Source organism: Hyperolius riggenbachi, chromosome 6, assembly GCF_040937935.1.
Source record: "Hyperolius riggenbachi isolate aHypRig1 chromosome 6, aHypRig1.pri, whole genome shotgun sequence".
In the NCBI taxonomy this organism is placed as follows: Eukaryota; Metazoa; Chordata; class Amphibia; order Anura; family Hyperoliidae; genus Hyperolius; species Hyperolius riggenbachi.
The window spans coordinates 153327622-153345391 of NC_090651.1; the positions used below are offsets into that span (position 1 = coordinate 153327622).

Genomic DNA, 17770 nt, shown 5'->3' on the forward strand with positions numbered 1-17770 from the left:
TTTCGCCGCTCCCCGCCGCATTAAAAGTAGTCAAAAACAGTTTTAAAAAGTTTGTTTGTAAACAAACAAAATGGCCACCAAAACAGGAAGTAGGTTGATGTACAGTATGTCCACACATAGAAAATACATCCATACACAAGCAGGCTGTATACACCCTTCCTTTTGTATCTCAAGAGATCACTTGTGTGTTTTTACCTTCTGTCCCCTTCAGCTCTCCTGCACTGAATATTAGTGACAGGCTGTGAGGCTGATCCTTTCTTCCTGTCTAATTCCTCAGTATGTGTCAGCCCAGCTCCTTTCACAGCGGAGGATTTTTATCCAGCTCTCTTCTATCACTGATAAGATAGCAGAGACCTGCTGGCTTATGTAAATAACACACACACTGGAGTGTGCAGAGAGGGGCCTGGAGGGGTGTGCATAAACAGACCAGAACGGAAGAGTTGGCAGCCTTCCAGACACAAGGCGACAAGTCTGACAGGGGAAAGATACATTGATTTATTACAGAGACTGTGATAGTAGAAAGTGCTGCAGTAAGCCAGAGCACATTAGAACAGGTTTAGGAACTTGTAGGATGGTAGAAATAACGTTGTAATTTTTGTTACGGAGTCTCTTTAATGAGCAAATGCAATTTCATTTTCAATATTTCATTCCTGCTCCAACTAAAAATCAAAAAAGAATGTGTTCTGAAAATGGTGCCAAAATAGTAAAACCTACATACTTCTACATACTGGTGGATGTGTCCATAGCTTGTTCTCACAGGTGATATAACCTGTACTCTTTTGTCCCATTGAAAAGCTAGGATCACAATCATAAAATACTCGTGTTCCTGTAAGGTAGGTAGTTTTGTTTTGTTCTCGTATTTTTCCATTTTCAATTTCTGGTGGTGATCCACATGAGGAATCTTAAAGAAACAGAAAAAAAAATATATAAATAAGCAGTTGATACAATCTAAGCGGCACAGAGTTAAATATTATTAGCTTAGTTTGTATGATGCATCAGTCACATGCGTATTGCTGGTTATGACTTTAAACTTATAAAGTATAAACTTGTCTCTAAGTGAAATTGATCTAACCTCTTGCTAGATCCAGTGTTAAAAAGAGAGCCTAAAAGTGGTATCGTCACCATAAAAATCACATTTTAACAGCAACTGAGTGTATTAAGTGATAAAGGTGCTAATCCAGTATTCAAAACTTTTTCTGCTGTTATGATTTGGAGTTATCACATACTTAACCCTCCTGGCGGTTAATTTTTTTTGCCAAAATGGCAAAAATCCTTTTTTTTTAAATTTTTTTTTTTGTGTTTCATGTAAAGCTACCAGAGTGGTAGCTACATGAAACACCACTAGAGGGCGCATGTGTCCCTCTAGTGCGATCGTCGCCGGCATCAATAGCAAACAGGGGAACGCGTATATAACGCGCTCCCCTGTTTGGCTTCTCCTGTCGCCATGGCGACGATCGGAATGACGTCATGGACGTCAGCCGACGTCCTGACGTCAGACACCTCCGATCCAGCCCATAGCGCTGCCCGGAACTCATTGGTCCGGGCAGCGCAGGGCTCTGGCGGGGGGGGGGCCCCTCTTGCGCCGCTGCGTACGGGCGATCGCCATTTTAAATGGAGCAAATCGCTCCATCAGGGGCTGAGATATCTTCCTGCGCGGCATAGCCCGAGCTCAGCTCGGGCTTACCGCCAGGAAGGTTAAGGAGCACTGGCCCTTTAGTAGTCATTGCCAAAGAATTGCATGCTGGGGGTTTTATCTATAATCTATTCCTCCTCTTCCCTTTATTTCCCTGCCAGCTGCTTATCTGAAATCTAATCCCCTACTCACTTGTGTTTACAAGCAAGGCTGAGGCGACTCAGCAATTGGAGGAGACAAGAAAAAAAGTAAAGGGCAGAAATGACATCCCGAGTTAGTCTTAACTGTGGGCAAAAGACATGGCTCCCACCAGGAACAGAATTCTCGTCATTTATTTACTAACATTCACTGAAATCAAAACATGGACAGTATAATGCATATCTTATGTAAGTAGATCAAGTATTTATCTACTTATATATATATGTTTTTTTCCCTGGCATAGTATGGCCGATCCTACTGCTTTAAGTGAGAAAAAATATGAATGCTTCCACATTGCCATTAAGTTTTCAAAATGCTACTTACTTGGCTGTTCTAATAATTTGGTTTCAGCGTTGTTGAGTCTCACAGATGGAACAAGCATGCAATATATAAAGTTAGAGTGAGTTAAACCACCTGACATGCATACAGAGTGTATGTACTGTATGAGTCTCATACTTAGAACAAGCATGCAGCATTAAAAGTTACAGTGAGTCAAACTGCCTGATGTGAAAACCTGTTCTGATTTCACAATTCACAATGTATTGGAGAAAAATGATCAGCAGAACACCAAATAAAATTGAGTGGCCTGCAGTGACAGGGAAGTGTTGTGATTGACGGTAGCATGCGGTGTGAAGATTGAAATCTACACATTTCAATTAGCACGGTCCAAAAGTGATTAAATGAAACAGGTTCTCTCAGTCAGATCCATTTGTCATCCCATTGGTGGAAAGCACCAAACTCTGATGTCAAATTATATGATCCTAAGGTTTTACTTTTTCTATTAAACATACTGTGTACACAGTATGTTATTGGAACATGTTTTTGAATAAATACCTGACCACATACATTAATAATAATGTTTACTTTATTTGTTTGAGTAAGTTCTCTGCACCTTCTTGTAGAACTTTGAAAACCAGATGATGCAGGGAAACCTACTAAATAACTGAAGAATATGTTGTAATTGCAAAAGAAAAAAAAATGAAAAAAAATATGTATAGCGAGAAAACATTTTATGTGGCCTGGGAAGGTGGCAGGGGGCTAGCCACAGAAAACAATCCTTCCATTTACAGCTTTGTGGTTGGTCTTAATATAGGAGTAGGAGAAGGTTGTGCCAGGATTTGGATAGTTTGGCACTGCATTTGCTATGCAGCCAAGCACAATCAATATATTAACTAGTTTTGCTACAGACACACTTTAGTGAGTGCAGTACAGAGCCAGATCTGAAAGCAGCAGCAGCCGCACTACCACCTAGAGGGAAGAGTGTGTGTGCACAGTTTTGTAAATATATACTATCAATTATTCTTCACATAAGAAACAACTCATCAGCTTTCTTCAACTAATTGGTGGAATCTGAGGTGGACCAAGCATCTGAGAACCAACTCTGGTTTATTTTGAAAAACGTCAGGCAATCCACACTGTATGTGGACAGATGTATGTGGACAAATGGATGCATCTGTCAGTCATCAAGTGTAACGGGGCCACAAAAGGGTCCCCTTTATCAAGGCAAAGAAGTAGACAAGTACACCCTTTCTGTTAAGACACTTGTAGCAGGACAGGCAATCATCTCTAACACATGTACTTCTGCAATCTCTGACCACTGGTCCACCTTGGACACCCAGTAATCCATGTTTTTTTTCTTTTTTTTCTTATGTCCGAGTTGAGCTATGGAGCATTGAGCAGATATAGTCATTGAATGTCACGGTAAAGCACTGCATATGAACAGTACCAATGGCTAGGCATAGCAGCAGGGGCCTAACATTAGACCCTACAAGATGCAGCCGCAGGGGGGCCCAGAAGCCACAGGGGGCATGTCCTGAGAGGCCGACAACTAAGGGCAAGGAGAGAAAAAACTTTCTGCTCTCTGCACAATTGTTCTAATGGCTGCTTCTGCTCAGTCACTGATAACGAATCATACAAAGTTTTGTAGACAGTCCCTATTAAAATATACTTTTTATTCCTTTATGGAAATGTCCTTTACATCATACTATTCCTGGGCGTCTAGAAGACCATGTTTTGCTCGACACTGCATTTTATTTATTTTTTTACTAATTTGCTTTGTAAGATTTCAAGAGGAACTAAAAAAGGCTTAACCTCCCTGGCGGTAAGCCCGAGCTGAGCTCGGGCTATGCCGCGCAGGGGGAGATCTCAGCCCCTGGTGGGGCGATTTTCATGCTGTAAATTGCTGTGCACGCAGCCAGCACTAAGCTAGCCACGCGCACAGCTTGTTCGCCGCCGCTCAGCGGCGATCGGCCGCACGCAGCAGCGAAAGAGGGCCCCCCCCGCCAGAGCCCTGCGCTGCCCGGATCAATGAGTTCCGGGCAGCGCTATGGGCTGGATCGGAGGTGTCTGACGTCAGGATGTTGGTTGACGTCCATGACGTCATCCCGATCGTCGCCATGGTGACAGGAGAAGCCAAACAGGGGAACGCGTTATATACGCGTTCCCCTGTTTGCTATAAATGCCGGCGACGATCGCACTAGAGGGACACATGCGCCCTCTTAGTGGTGTTTCATATAGCTACCACTCTGGTAGCTTTACATGAAACAAAAAAAAAATAAAAAAAAAGTTTTTTTGACAATTTGGCAAAAAAAAAAATAACCGCCAGGGAGGTTAACTGTGGTCTTTATAAAAATTATATCTGTGATCCAACAGCACTTGTATTTAGATTGTGTTTGTGTGTGTGTGTTTACATATTTCAATCAAATGATGGAGGAGTTTTTTTGTAAACTTACTAAGTAATTTGTAACTAACACAATGATGCTCCATCAGCAAGTGGCAAAAGTGTGGTGATTTTGTGTATGAAATCCTGTTTTGCTCATTTCAGGAATCAACTTCTCCCAAAATGCAGACCATTCCAAGATAGATAGTCACAATCTGAAAACAGCCTGGGCTGAGAGTACCGAGCCACTCACCTCTGAATCTGACATACTGGATCATTCAATTTTTATTTCTATCTTGACTAAGTTATTTGTTGATCTGGTTGAGAAAATATGTGATATCACAAAAACAGAAAGAAACACAAATTGCAGCTGAATTGCTATTTGAAGAAGAAGAAGCAGAAAAAGAAGACGCAGAAAAAGAAGAAGAAAAAAAACTATGGAATAGTGATGATTTTAATGTGATAATTTTGCTTGTGTGACATTTTGCATACAATATCACAATTACGGTTATACATCATTACGATTTTAAAACTGAATTGATTTTCTGTAATCTATTCTTGAATTTCTCAAGATTCTGCAAAATTATGAAAAAAATGTGTGTGTGTAAATTGTGAAAAACACATTCGTAAGTCACATACTTTCCTCGATAGAGGGAAGCCTCTGGTCTGAATCCTCCAGAGGCTTCCTATGTCCTCTTTGAGACTACTGATGAAGGGTTGGGACTCCCTGGAAGTTCGGGGGCATGCTCCCATCCATGAACAAGCATGGTCGCACTATGCAGGACAGCTCACAGCTGTGAAAAAGACAAGCACAACTGGCTCTGTGGTACTGCACAGGCGCATGACGTCCTGCGCAATGCAGCTGCACTTGCGGACTTCCAGAGGGTCCCAGCGCTGGTTTAAAGGTTTGCTCGTAAATGTCTAAAATGTGTATGCAGAACTCAGAACTCAGAATATAGTAAAGTATGCCACAGCAAAATGTCATTTTACTACATTTTTGTTTTAAATTTTTTTTAAATCAATTTTCGAAAAGGTCTTTTGGGGGACTTTTTTTTAATTAACTTATTCCCACAGAATCAGCTTTTGCATTTTACGAATGCAATTACAGTTATGCGTGAAATTAATTATGAATATGCCAGAAATTTTGCATTATGATTTTGCATCATAATTGCAAATTTCTATGCAAAAGTATGATCATATGAAATTCAATCTTAACACTACTAGTGAGAATTCTAGGTAGTCTAAAAATATAAACTTACCTGGTGAAACACATTTTGGATATAGTATTTGCTTGTTTATGCATGTTGCTTCCAGGCTTTCTTCTGTTACTGTTCCTTTAGTACATTGAAACCTAATGGTTTGCTTATTTTCAATCTCTCGACTTTTATTATAAGAAATATTATGTAAACTCATTTCTGCTTGTTGCAAAACACAGAAACCTAAAGACAAAAAGACAAATTCCTTATTTATGCACATATGCAGAAACATGTCTTACCAATAGCAGAAATTTATACTGCGCTCCAATGGAATTCACTCCTTTCAATAATCAGGGGATCGCAGAAAAAAACAGTAGGTCACTTCACCTTACTTTACTAATAATCATAATCGATTTGCTGCGCTTCCTGAACCCTGTAAAATTAATTAAAAAACGCACATAGTGCACAGTATTGTCTAAAAAAGGCTACAATTTGCACCCCGTGCCTGCACTCCTGGGGGTATTGCCTCCACCATAAGAGGGAAACTGCGTCACTCTCCCTTCGTGAATGCACTTACCAGAAGCGCATCTTGAATACCAGCATATCACAATAATCCAGTAGTCAGCCAAGAAGGACCAGATTGTAAAAGCAACATCCAGCTTTAATGAGACACTTGTGCGGGATAACAGCGGGTACATACGTCCCTTACTATGGATACAATGGAGCCGCACGCCACCACACTGCCTCTCCTGCTCGTAACTTCGTGACGTCAGCGTGCACACCTCCGACTCCGCCCTACGCGTTTCATCACTATGCGTAACTCATTCAGGGGCTGAAGATCGCCTCCCGATGTCTGCCTAAAACCACCCCAGCCGTGCCTCCTCCGTACAGGGCTCTGCCGACAACACCGCCCTCCTGTTGTTGCTAGGCTACTCCCCGACGTGCTGACCATTATATCCATGGCATGGATTACATGAATGATTACAATAAATCAATCTACATACACTATTAAAAATACATTAAAACACTTGCAGCCTTCATATACATAAAAACTCTTAGGCCTGGAACCCACTGAAATCCGCAAACGCAAAACGCAACCGCTAGCATTTTGTCTGAGCGGTTTGCAAGCGGATTCATGCGCGTTTTCGGTCGCGTTTTGCAACAGTGTATTTTTTTGCTCAGCGGTTGTGTAGCGTTTTGCGTTTCGCGTTTTTATCCTGATTGGTCCTGTGAATTATTTTTAATTTTGTTACAGTGTGCTGAACCGCAAAACGCTAGCAAAACCGCTCAGTTTAGGTTTTGCTGAGCGTTTCTGCTAGCGTTTCAATACTTTACATTGAAGCGCTAACGCTCCCAAAATGCTGCAGGTCCTGCGTTTGCGTTTCCCAGAATTGCAAACGCTCCTGTGGAAGTTGCCCCATCCATTAACATCAGCTGAGCGTTTTGGCAAAACGCTAGCGTATCGCAGCGCTGCCAAAATGCTCAAAAAACCGCTCTTGTGGGTTCCAGCCCTTATCTATGAGCCTGATTCTAAATGCGCTTGAGATACTCCATATACTAATCCTATTGCACCATATCCCACAATGCATAATACATACATATAAATGAATCTCATGACGTAATGTAATACAATCCCCATCAGATCATTTAATAAGTGATACAACTCATTCCTCTATACGTGAAATTTCATAAAGTGCACTTGTCAGTTCTGACAATATTGTCAGAAACTCTGACCTGCTGCATGCTTGTTAAGGGTCTATAGTTGAAAGATTTAGAAGCAGAGGACCAGCACAGCAGCCAGGCAACTGGTATTGCTTAAAAGGAGATAAATATGGCAGCCTCAATATTATTCTCATCTTGAGTTCCCTTTAGAAGTGCAACGCAAAGACCAAGTTTTGGTGACTCTTTCCCCAAAAAATTCACATAACTGTACAGGTTTTCTCAAGAAAATACATGTAATGTGAGCAGATTTGCCCAGAAAATACGTTCAACCATGTGGCAGATTTGACCAGAAAATACATTGAACTATGTGGCAGATTTGACCAGCAAATACGTTCAATCACGTCGGCAGATTGGACCAGAAAACACGTTCAATCACGTCGGCAGATTGGACCAGAAAATATGTTCAAACATGTCGGCAGATTTGACCCGAAAATACGTTCAATCACATCGGCAGACTTGATCAGAAAACACTTCAACCATGTAGCAAATTTAACCAGAAAACACTTCAATCATATGTGGCAGACTTGATCAGAAAACACTTCAATCATATGTGGCAGACTTGATCAGAAAACACTTCAATCATATGTGGCAGACTTTATCAGAAAACACTTCAATCATGTGTGGCAGACTTGATCAGAAAACACTTCAATCATGTGTGGCAGACTTGATCAGAAAACACTTCAATCATGTGGCAGATTTAACCAGAAAACACTTCATTCATATGTGGCAGACTTGATCAGAAAACACTTCAATCATCTGTGGCAGACTTGTTCAGAAAACACTTCAAATCATGTGTGGCAGATTTGATCAGAAAACACTTCAATCATATGTGGCAGACTTGATCAGAAAACACTTCAATCATATGTGGCAGACTTGATCAGAAAACACTTCAATCATGTGTGGCAGACTTGACTTACACCTGTTAATGAATAAAAAAAAAATGTATTCACCCGCTGAAGACCTCCTGTCCCGGCCTCCATCCGGCGCGCAGCTCCCATAATCCTCTACAGCCAGCAACTGAAACTCCCGCGCTGAGAGCAGGGCTACGGGAAAATGGCGCCAGAAACCCTGCACTGCAGACTCGAAGTCTCCAGAGCAGGGCTTCGGACCCCGTTTTACTGTAGCCCTGCTCTGCCGCTGCCGGAGCTGAGAGCTGCTGCTGCCTGTGAACTGACACGGCGTCTATTAGACGCCGAAAGTCAATTCACGCTGGGGGGTGCTTTAGGGGTGCTTCAGCACCCCCAAAGCACCTCCCTGGCGCCGCCACTGATTTCATTCATTCAGAATCTCGGTTGAAAATGGTTGGGTCCAAGTTGAGGTGTAGCATGGCCTGTAACAATGGAGCATGTCAATAGTTCAGCCTATACATATCCCTTAAAAGACAACTGTAGTGAGGAGAATATGGAGGCTGCCATATTTATTTCCTTTTAAAACAATACCAGTTGCCTGGCAGTCCTACTGATCTATGTGGCTGCAGTAGTGTTTGAATAACACCACCAGAAACAAGCACTTGGCTAATCTTGTCAGACTTGACAATAATGTCAGAAACATCTGATCTGCATATGCTTTTTCAGGGTCTATGGCTAAAGAAATTAGATGCAGAGTATCAGCGGGATAGCTAGGCAACTGGTATTGTTTAAAAAGGAAATAAATATGGCAGCCTCCATATCCCTCTCATTACAGTTGTCCTTTAACCAGCCGGGCGGTATGGACGAGCTCAGCTCGTCCACCACCGCCGGAGGCTGCCGCTCAGGCCCTACTGGGCCGATTTTCATCAAATAAAAAGCAGCACACGCAGCCGGCACTTTGCCATCCGCGTGTGCTACCTGATCGCCGCCGCAGCGCTGCGATCCGCCGCGTACAGCGGCAAAAGAGGTTCCCCCCAGCCGCCTGAGCCCAGCGTAGCCGGAACAAAAAGTTCCGGCCAGCGCTAAGGGCTGGATCGGAGGCGGCTGACGTCAGGACGTCGGCTGACGTCCATGACATCACTCCGCTCGTCGCCATGGCGATGAGGTAAGCGAAACACGGAAGGCCGCTCATTGCGGCCTTCCGTGTTACTTCTGGCCGCCGGAGGCGATCAGAAGAACGCATCCGGAGCGCCCTCTAGTGGGCTTTCATGCAGCCAACTTTCAGTTGGCTGCATGAAATAGTTTTTTTTTTATAAAAAAAAAAAACCCTCCCGCAGCCGCCCTGGCGATCTTAATAGAACGCCAGGGTGGTTAAATAACAGTTAGGCAGCATGTTCACCTAACGGATGTAACCAGGCAGCAGAATGTCCCCCAGATAAAAATTAGAATCTGTATGGAGAACACCAGAGATGCTACTGAGCAGTGCCCCCAATAAGTGGCACTCATGGCATATGCCATACCTGCATCACTGTCGATACGACTCTGTAGAGGTGCACCCCATGGGATTGCGGTAGCCTGAGGGCAGATATCTATATCTAGTATAGTTTCTTGCCATTAACCAGTTTTCCTTCTAGGTAGTTGCTGAGCAGTTTATCCTATTGCAGTATCCAATGGGAATGCACGTGTATCCTGACTGGCTGATGAGCAGCTGTGAACAGACTGAGAAGTTATAGAAGGCTTGGCTATTAAGTTTTGACAGTTCAGTCAGAAAGCCAGTGAACCCCTATTCTCATTGTGGTACTGACATTTTTAGCTTTTGCCACCTCTTTGAGTGTGTGTGTGGCAGTGCTGCTCAGATACCACTTTTCACTATTTGGAACTAATTCGGATCCGGATATCCAGATATCCAATCCAGGTCAGATATCTGGATCAAAAATTTTGCAAACCGAATCTGGGTCGGATATCCGACCCCACTATCCGGCCGGATTCGGATATCTGGATCAAAAAAGTGGAAGTGCCCTTTAAATTGCTTTAAAAATGTTTTTAAGGGTCATAGAGGCATGTAGCATCATTATTTTTGAAAGGGGAACACTAATTGATGATGTGGGGACTTAAAATCCCCCCCCCCCCCCAAAAAGGGCTGTCAAAGTGCAAAGGGCCAAATGCAAAGGGCCAAGTGCAAAGTGCCAAGTGCAAAGGGCCAAATGCAAAGGGCCAAGTGCCAAATGCAAAGTGCTAAGTGCAAAGGGCCAAGTGTCAAATGCAAAGGGCCGAGTGCCAAATGCAAAGGGCCAAATGCAAAGGGCCAAGTGCACGTGCAAAGCACTTTGCACGTGGCACTTTGCATGTGTTTGCACGTGGCAGGCAGCAGCTGGCCTGGTACAGCACACACACAAACACATAGCAGCTGCAGCAGCACTGCAGCACACACTCTAAGGGCCCGTTTCCACTAGAGCGAATCTGCATGCGTTTCCTGCATGCAGATTCGCATAGACAATACAAGTGGATGGGACTGTTTCCACTTGTCAGGATTTCTGAGCGGTTTTCTGTGTCGAAAAAATCTGCACGGCAGACCCATCAGAATTACGCATACTGCATACCGCTATGCGATTCGTATACAATGTATTTAGTAGGGAATTCGCATGCGGTTTTGGTATGCAAATTTTCATGCGAATTCGCATGGAATCAATGGAAAAGCACACAGGCACTGCCATGGTTAAATTCGCATACATCGTCATCCATGAAAATTCGCATACAACCACATGCGAAATTCGCATCCGCATACGAATTTTTACCCAGGCGATTCCCACCGTACAAGTGGAAACGGGCCCTCAATGTCACTTTTATGACATCAATCAAGCAAATGAATGATTTAAGAATACTGTAGTAATAATGAAGGGGCTAATCACTGAATAGCTTATGTTTATAACTGTGTACAGCCCTTTGTAGGGCACCAGCACTGGAGCAGGAGCATGTCTCTCAGGAAGCATTCAGCAAGCCAGGACGATCTGTCTTATTATGGCAGCCCTCCTTATTATACAAGGGGGGCTGGCCAGTGTTCCTTTCTGTAATTGGGTGCCAGGGCTTAGGCTGGGAGGCCTCTGATTGGCTCAATGAGGTCAGGTGAGGCTGACCAGGGTTCCCCCCTGTGATTGGTTGCTGGTGCTTCTGCTGGGAGCTCTCTGATTGGCTCCCATGACATCCTGGACTTCATACAGTATTTCAATGGTCCAGATATCCGTGGATATCCGCATAGCCCAGCCAACTATCCGCAGATAGCTATCCGGATACTGGAACAGCTATCCGAAATCCGTATCCGGTCGGATAGGTCTAAAAAGTTCGGATATCCGGAATCCTGATGAGCAGCACTGGTGTGTGGTGGTGAGTGAGGAGGGTTGGGGGGCTGTTAGTGTTTAACCTGCTGAGCGGTCTGGACGAGCTCAGCTCGTCCAACACCGCCAGAGGCTGCCGCTCAGGCCCTGCTGGGCCGATTTGTGTCAAATAAAAAGCAGCACACGCAGCCGGCACTTTGCCAGCCGCGTGTGCTGCCTGATCGCCGCCGCTCTGCGGCGATCCGCCGCGAGCAGCGGCGAAAGAGGGTCCCCCCAGCCGCCTGAGCCCAGCGTAGCCGGAACAAAAAGTTCCGGCCAGCGCTAAGGGCTGGATCGGAGGCGGCTGACGTCAGGACGTCGGCTGACGTCGATGACGTCACTCCGCTCGTCGCTATGGCGACGATATAAGCAAAACAAGGAAGGCCGCTCATTGCGGCCTTCCTTGTTTATTCTGGGCGCCGGAGGCGATCGGAAGATCGCCTCCGGAGCGCCCTCTAGTGGGCTTTCATGCAGCCAACTTTCAGTTGGCTGCATGAAATAGTTTTTTTTTTATTAAAAAAAAACCCTCCCGCAGCCACCCTGGCGATTTAATCAGAACGCCAGGGTGGTTAATATGTATGTGTACTGCCTTCAAATTGGTTTCAGGGCAGTTAACTGGTTTATTTGGTTTGTTTGGGTCTAATAAGCTAAAAGTTTGGTTCATGTTTGTGGTTTAAATTAATCATATGTATTTACATCTGTATTTAAGTATTCTTTATAAGTGTCGTACCAATAATACCGTACCACGACCATTTCTTGCCACAGTCTAAGTGCGTGTTGTGTCTTTATTAAATTATTTATTAGTTTTATTATTATTATCAGTGATGACAGTTCAGGGGATTTCTCTCACTGTGCTGCCTGCAATCCCATGCTACGTTTTTTCATTTTCCTCGATTGTAACTTGCAATAAAAACAAATGGACAGGGTGAAGAGGTGTATATATTGTAAGGGCAGTTCTGTGCAGAGCTGAAGCACTAAGATAAGTTGAAAGGTTCTATACATGTTAGCACCTGTTCTCACTCGGGCGATTAGCTGGCATTTACCGCTAAGTGCTGGCGATTGATATCGCTTTTTAAAGCGCTAGTGCAATGTTAGCTATGTGGCAGTGATCTCACTTCCACGATCACCGGCGATTCGCGATTGGCGCTAGATGCAAAACGCGGTACATGCAGCATTTTTTTTTTTTTTTTTTTTTTTTTAGCAATCACAATTGCAATGTATTTCAATTGCGAATTGTGATGACAAAAAAACCACAAACATGTTCAGTGATTTTTACGCGTTAATCTTGTAAAAAACGCTGGCGCAAAATGCTAGCGCTAATCACTAGCGTTTTGCGTTTGTGAGAACGGGCCCTTAATGCTGCTTATAATAACTTTAAGATCATATATAAAAGTGTTTCCAAATCACAGACTGTATGTGTAGTGTGATGCACTGCTTTCATCTTGCATTATTTTATTTATTTATTGTATTTATTGTATTTATAAAGCGCCAACATATACATTAGTTTAGGTTACAATCAATATTTAGGGGTGATATACAGCAATATGACAATACAGGAATACAAGAAAAAACAGATCACGCAGCACAGTATGAGTACAAGGTAATGCTTAGTCTGTCACTGGATGGGAGGATGGATATTAGGCAAGTTGAGTTCACTCAAATGCATAGCATGGGTGCACAGTAATGGAGGTGCATGATCAGGTAGCACACAAAAGGAGGAGGGTCCTTGACCGAAGGCTTACAATCTAGAGGAAGAGGTAGGGACACGAAAGGTAGGGGACCAGAGTTCAGCTGCGGGTTTAGAGCTTTTGTGAGGGGTGGTAGGCCAGAGTGAAAAAGTGAATTTTGAGGGCCTTCTTGAAAATGGAGGGGGCTGCCCTAATGGGTGGAGGTAGGAAGTTCCATAGAGTTGGAGCATTATGCAGCACAAACAAATCCTTAGCACTACCATAGAAGTATGGATGAACACAAATCAGGAAACATTAAAAAACGTATAGTACTCACCTTTTTTGAAACATTTTGGGTAATTTAGTTCACCATGCAAGCATTGAATTCTCAAAAGGTCGGTATCAGATATCTCATAATCTTCTATACAATCAAATTGGATGCTGTCAAGGTGTTCAGCATATAGTTGTCTGTCAGCAGGCTTATATCTCAGTCTAATGTTGTTTTTATTCATGGCAGAGTCTGCTACTGTGCAGATCACTGCAAAAAAAAAAAAATACAATTATTTTATTTTAAACACACAAACTTACATAGTGTACTGTATATCATTAGCCCCTGCTAATGGCTATGCTTTACTTTATGAGCAACAAGACAGTGCAAATGCTTAGCACTACTGACAATTTATTGCTTCATTCACTGACTTCACAAAGCATTTATGCAAGCATGCATAAAGAGTCCATCTTGTGCAAAGCACACAGTATAAAAAGTGTGACAATTAAAAATGGCGCACAGCGCCAGGGGAATGAAAAGGGCGCCGCATACACTTACATTATATAACGCTATTTAGCGTTATAAGTGTTAAAAAATGGCGCAGGCAGTGTGCCTTACACTTATAACGCTAAATAGCGTTATAAGTGTTCACAAATGCAGAGGGAGGAGAGAGGCAGCGGGGCTCGGGGCAGAGAGAGGCAGCGGGGCTCGGGGGAGAGAGGCAGCGGGGTCGGGGCAGAGAGAGGCAGCGGGGGTTGGGGCAGAGAGAGGCAGCTGGGGTCGGCTGGGGTCGGGGCAGAGAGAGGCAGCGGGGGTCGCGCCAGAGAGAGGCAGCGGGGATCGGGTCAGAGAGAGGCAGCGGGGCTCGGGGGAGAGAGGCAGCGGGGGTCGGGGCAGAGAGAGGCAGCGGGGGTCGGGGCAGAGAGAGGCAGCGGGGGTCTGGCCAGAGAGAGGCAGCGGGGGTCAGGCCAGAGAGTGGCAGCGGGGGTCTGGCCAGAGAGAGGCAGCGGGGGTCGGGCCAGAGAGAGGCAGCGGGGGTCGGGCGAGAGAGAGGCAGCGGGGGTCGGGCCAGAGAGAGGCAGCGGGACACTGGAGGGCAAAGGCATCAGGGGAGGATGTGTGCAGAGACATACATTACCTGTCCTGGGCAGCCGATCGCTTCTTCCCTCCGCTCCTGCATTTCTTCCATTTGTTTGCTGTAGTGCTGCAGCCGGCCAATCACCATATGGCTTCAGTCCCTGCATGGTGATTGGCCGGCTGCAGGACTACAGCAAACAAATGGAAGAAGTGCAGGAGCGGAGGGAAGGAGCGATCGGCTGCCCAGGACAGGTAATGTATGTCTCTGCACACATCCTCCCCTGATGCCTTTGCCCTCCAGTGTCCCGCTGCCTCTCTCTGGCCCGACCCCCTCTGCCTCTCTCTAGCCCGACCCCCGCTGCCTCTCTCTGGCCCGACCCCCGCTGCCTCTCTCTGGCCCGACCCCCGCTGCCTCTCTCTGGCCCGACCCCCGCTGCCTCTCTCTGCCCCTACCCCCGCTGCCTCTCTCTGCCCCTACCCCCGCTGCCTCTCTCTGCCCCTACCCCCGCTGCCTCTCTCTGCCCTGACCCCCGCTGCCTCTCTCTGGCCCGACCCCCGCTGCCTCTCTCTGGCCCGACCCCCGCTGCCTCTCTCTGGCCCGACCCCCGCTGCCTCTCTCTGCCCCTACCCCCGCTGCCTCTCTCTGCCCCTACCCCCGCTGCCTCTCTCTGCCCTGACCCCCGCTGCCTCTCTCTGCCCTGACCCCCGCTGCCTCTCTCTGGCCCGACCCCCGCTGCCTCTCTCTGGCCCGACCCCCGCTGCCTCTCTCTGGCCCGACCCCCGCTGCCTCTCTCTGCCCCGACCCCAGCTGCCTCTCTCTGCCCCGACCCCAGCTGCCTCTCTCTGCCCCGACCCCCGCTGCCTCTCTCTGCCCCGACCCCAGCTGCCTCTCTCTGCCCCGACCCCCGCTGCCTCTCTCTGCCCCGCTGCCTATACTAGCAGCCCCCTGTATTTTTTCATGGCGCACCGCTCTGCAATAATTGTATCATAAAACGCTATTTACCGTTTTAATGTATTTACATTAAAATGGTAAATATCGTTTTATGATACATTTATCGGCAGAACGGTGCGTCATTTTTCTCCCTGCGCCATTTTCAGATGCACCCATAAAAAGTGATACTTATCGTGAGCAGTGTTGCAGGCCGTGCACCCAGCGCCACCCACTGTCATGCCACATCCCCACAACGCTGCTCATGATAAGTATCACTTTTTATACTGCGTGCTATGCACAAGATGGACTCTTTATGCATGCTTGCATGCATGCATGCATGCTTTGTGAAGTCAAATGAATGAAGAAATAAATTGTCAGCACTGTCTTGTTGTTGTTGCACTGAACTGCTTTGGCTTTGAGCACACTGATAAGCTGCACACAGCAGCCTCAGCCATCCTCTCCACCACCTTTGATCTTTGAGTGCCGGCCCACTGTGCTCTCTTGTTGTTGTTACTTTACTATATGAGGAATGTAAAGTCATGCACTGAGGAATACATAAGGGCCACACTTTTTTAATGGGTACCATACTTGTAATAAGGGAGGCGCAGGGTTGCACTGTTATTATGTAGGAGGCACACTTGTTTTTATGGACGAACGTAGAAAAAACTCATAAAGGAGGCATGGATACTACAGTTAGGCATGGCCGGTTTAAGCAACAATGGGGCCCCAGGGCAAAATAAACCAGGGGGGCCCCCCCAACATATACCCCGGAACAAAAATCGGCATTAGGGGACCTTTTTTGCAGCTGGTATAACAGGGTGTGAAGTCCCAATCGGTCGGAGCTCCACATTCTGGCTATCCCAGCCTGCATGGGGGACAAGGGGTTAAAAAGTTTCAGGAGGGAGGACCCCACATAATTTTTTTTTTAAAAAATTCCCACACTCTAAACATAAAAAAAATTGGGAAAATAGGAAAAAAATGCCAGGGATCTTCATACAGCCATATTGCGGCTGTATAGCGATCCCTGTCCAAAGCGCTGCGGCTGCGTATAGACCCCCTGGAAACTCCGTCAGGAAATTTATTGCGCTTTCGTTTGATGCATGTAAAATTACACTACCGTTAGGTTTACTACTAAAAGTGACATTTACCGCATTTAAAAGTATACTTTTTTCCTTCGAAACTTTAAAATCGATTTTCTCAAAAACTATAAGGTCTTTTTGAAAAATTGTTTTTCCTCTTATTCCTAATGATCTCCTTAACATATCCTGCAAATTTAGGGTTTCTAGCATTTAAGGTGGATTTGCTATTAACCATTAAAGTCGGCAGGTTTTTAAATGTGTATTTTTTTTCCTTTGAAACTTTAAAATCGATTTTCTCAAAAACTATAAGGCCGATTTGAAATTTTTTTTTCCCTCTTGTAGCCCCTGGGGGCCCCTACAAGCTCTGGGGCCCTGGGGCAGCTGCCTACTTTGCCTTAATGGTAGCGCCGGCCCTGCAGTTAGGGCTGGTTCAGACGGACGCTTGCGGAGCGTTTACCGCCAGCGTTCGGGGCTTGGCGTTAAACGCTCCCATTCAAGTGGCATGTTGTTTTTGCGCTGAATTTCCGCAAAGCGTGCCATGGCTGTGTAAGACCGCCTCAAATGCCCACAGAACTTCCTGGCCTGCTTTAGGACATTCGCTAAGCCAGGGTACTTTGCCACAAATCTTTGAACCACTAGATTCATGACATGTGCCATGCAGAGTATGTGTGTCAGCTTCCCCATATGCAAAGCGGCAAGCAGATTGCTGCCGTTGTCGCACACCACGTTGCCTATCTCCAGGTGGTGCGGGGTCAGCCACTCATCCACCTGTTTCTTAAGAGCAGCCAGGAGAGCTGCTCCAGTGTGACTCTCCGCTTTGAGACAAGACATGTCTAAGATGGCGTGACACCGTCTTACCTGGCATGCAGCATAGGCCCTGCGGAGCTGGGGCTGTGTAGCTGGAGAGGAGAACTGCCACTCAGCCAAGGAGGAGGAGGACAGCGAAGAGCATGTAGCAGGAGGAGAGGAGGTGGCAGGAGGCCTGCCTGCAAGCCGTGGAGGTGTCACAATTTGGTCCGCTGCGCCCTGCTTGCCATCGTTCACCACCAGGTTCACCCAATGGGCTGTGTACGTAATGTAGCGGCCCTGCCCGTGCTTGGCAGACCAGGCATCCGTGGTCA

At 45.8% G+C, this 17770-nt stretch overlaps 1 protein-coding gene across 3 annotated transcripts in view; it reads right to left on the minus strand.

Moving 5' to 3' along the window:
- The window catches only part of LOC137521185 (coagulation factor XIII B chain-like), a 140774-nt gene that overhangs the window by 52320 nt on the left and 70684 nt on the right, over positions 1 to 17770 (minus strand). For all 3 annotated transcript variants that reach the window (XM_068240114.1, XM_068240115.1, XM_068240113.1), the window contains exons 4-6: positions 13632 to 13832; positions 5750 to 5929; positions 719 to 901 (exon numbers count right to left, since the gene is read on the minus strand). In XM_068240114.1, the coding sequence (XP_068096215.1) occupies positions 719 to 901; positions 5750 to 5929; positions 13632 to 13832 (564 nt within the window). The remainder of the gene's footprint in view (positions 1 to 718; positions 902 to 5749; positions 5930 to 13631; positions 13833 to 17770) is intronic.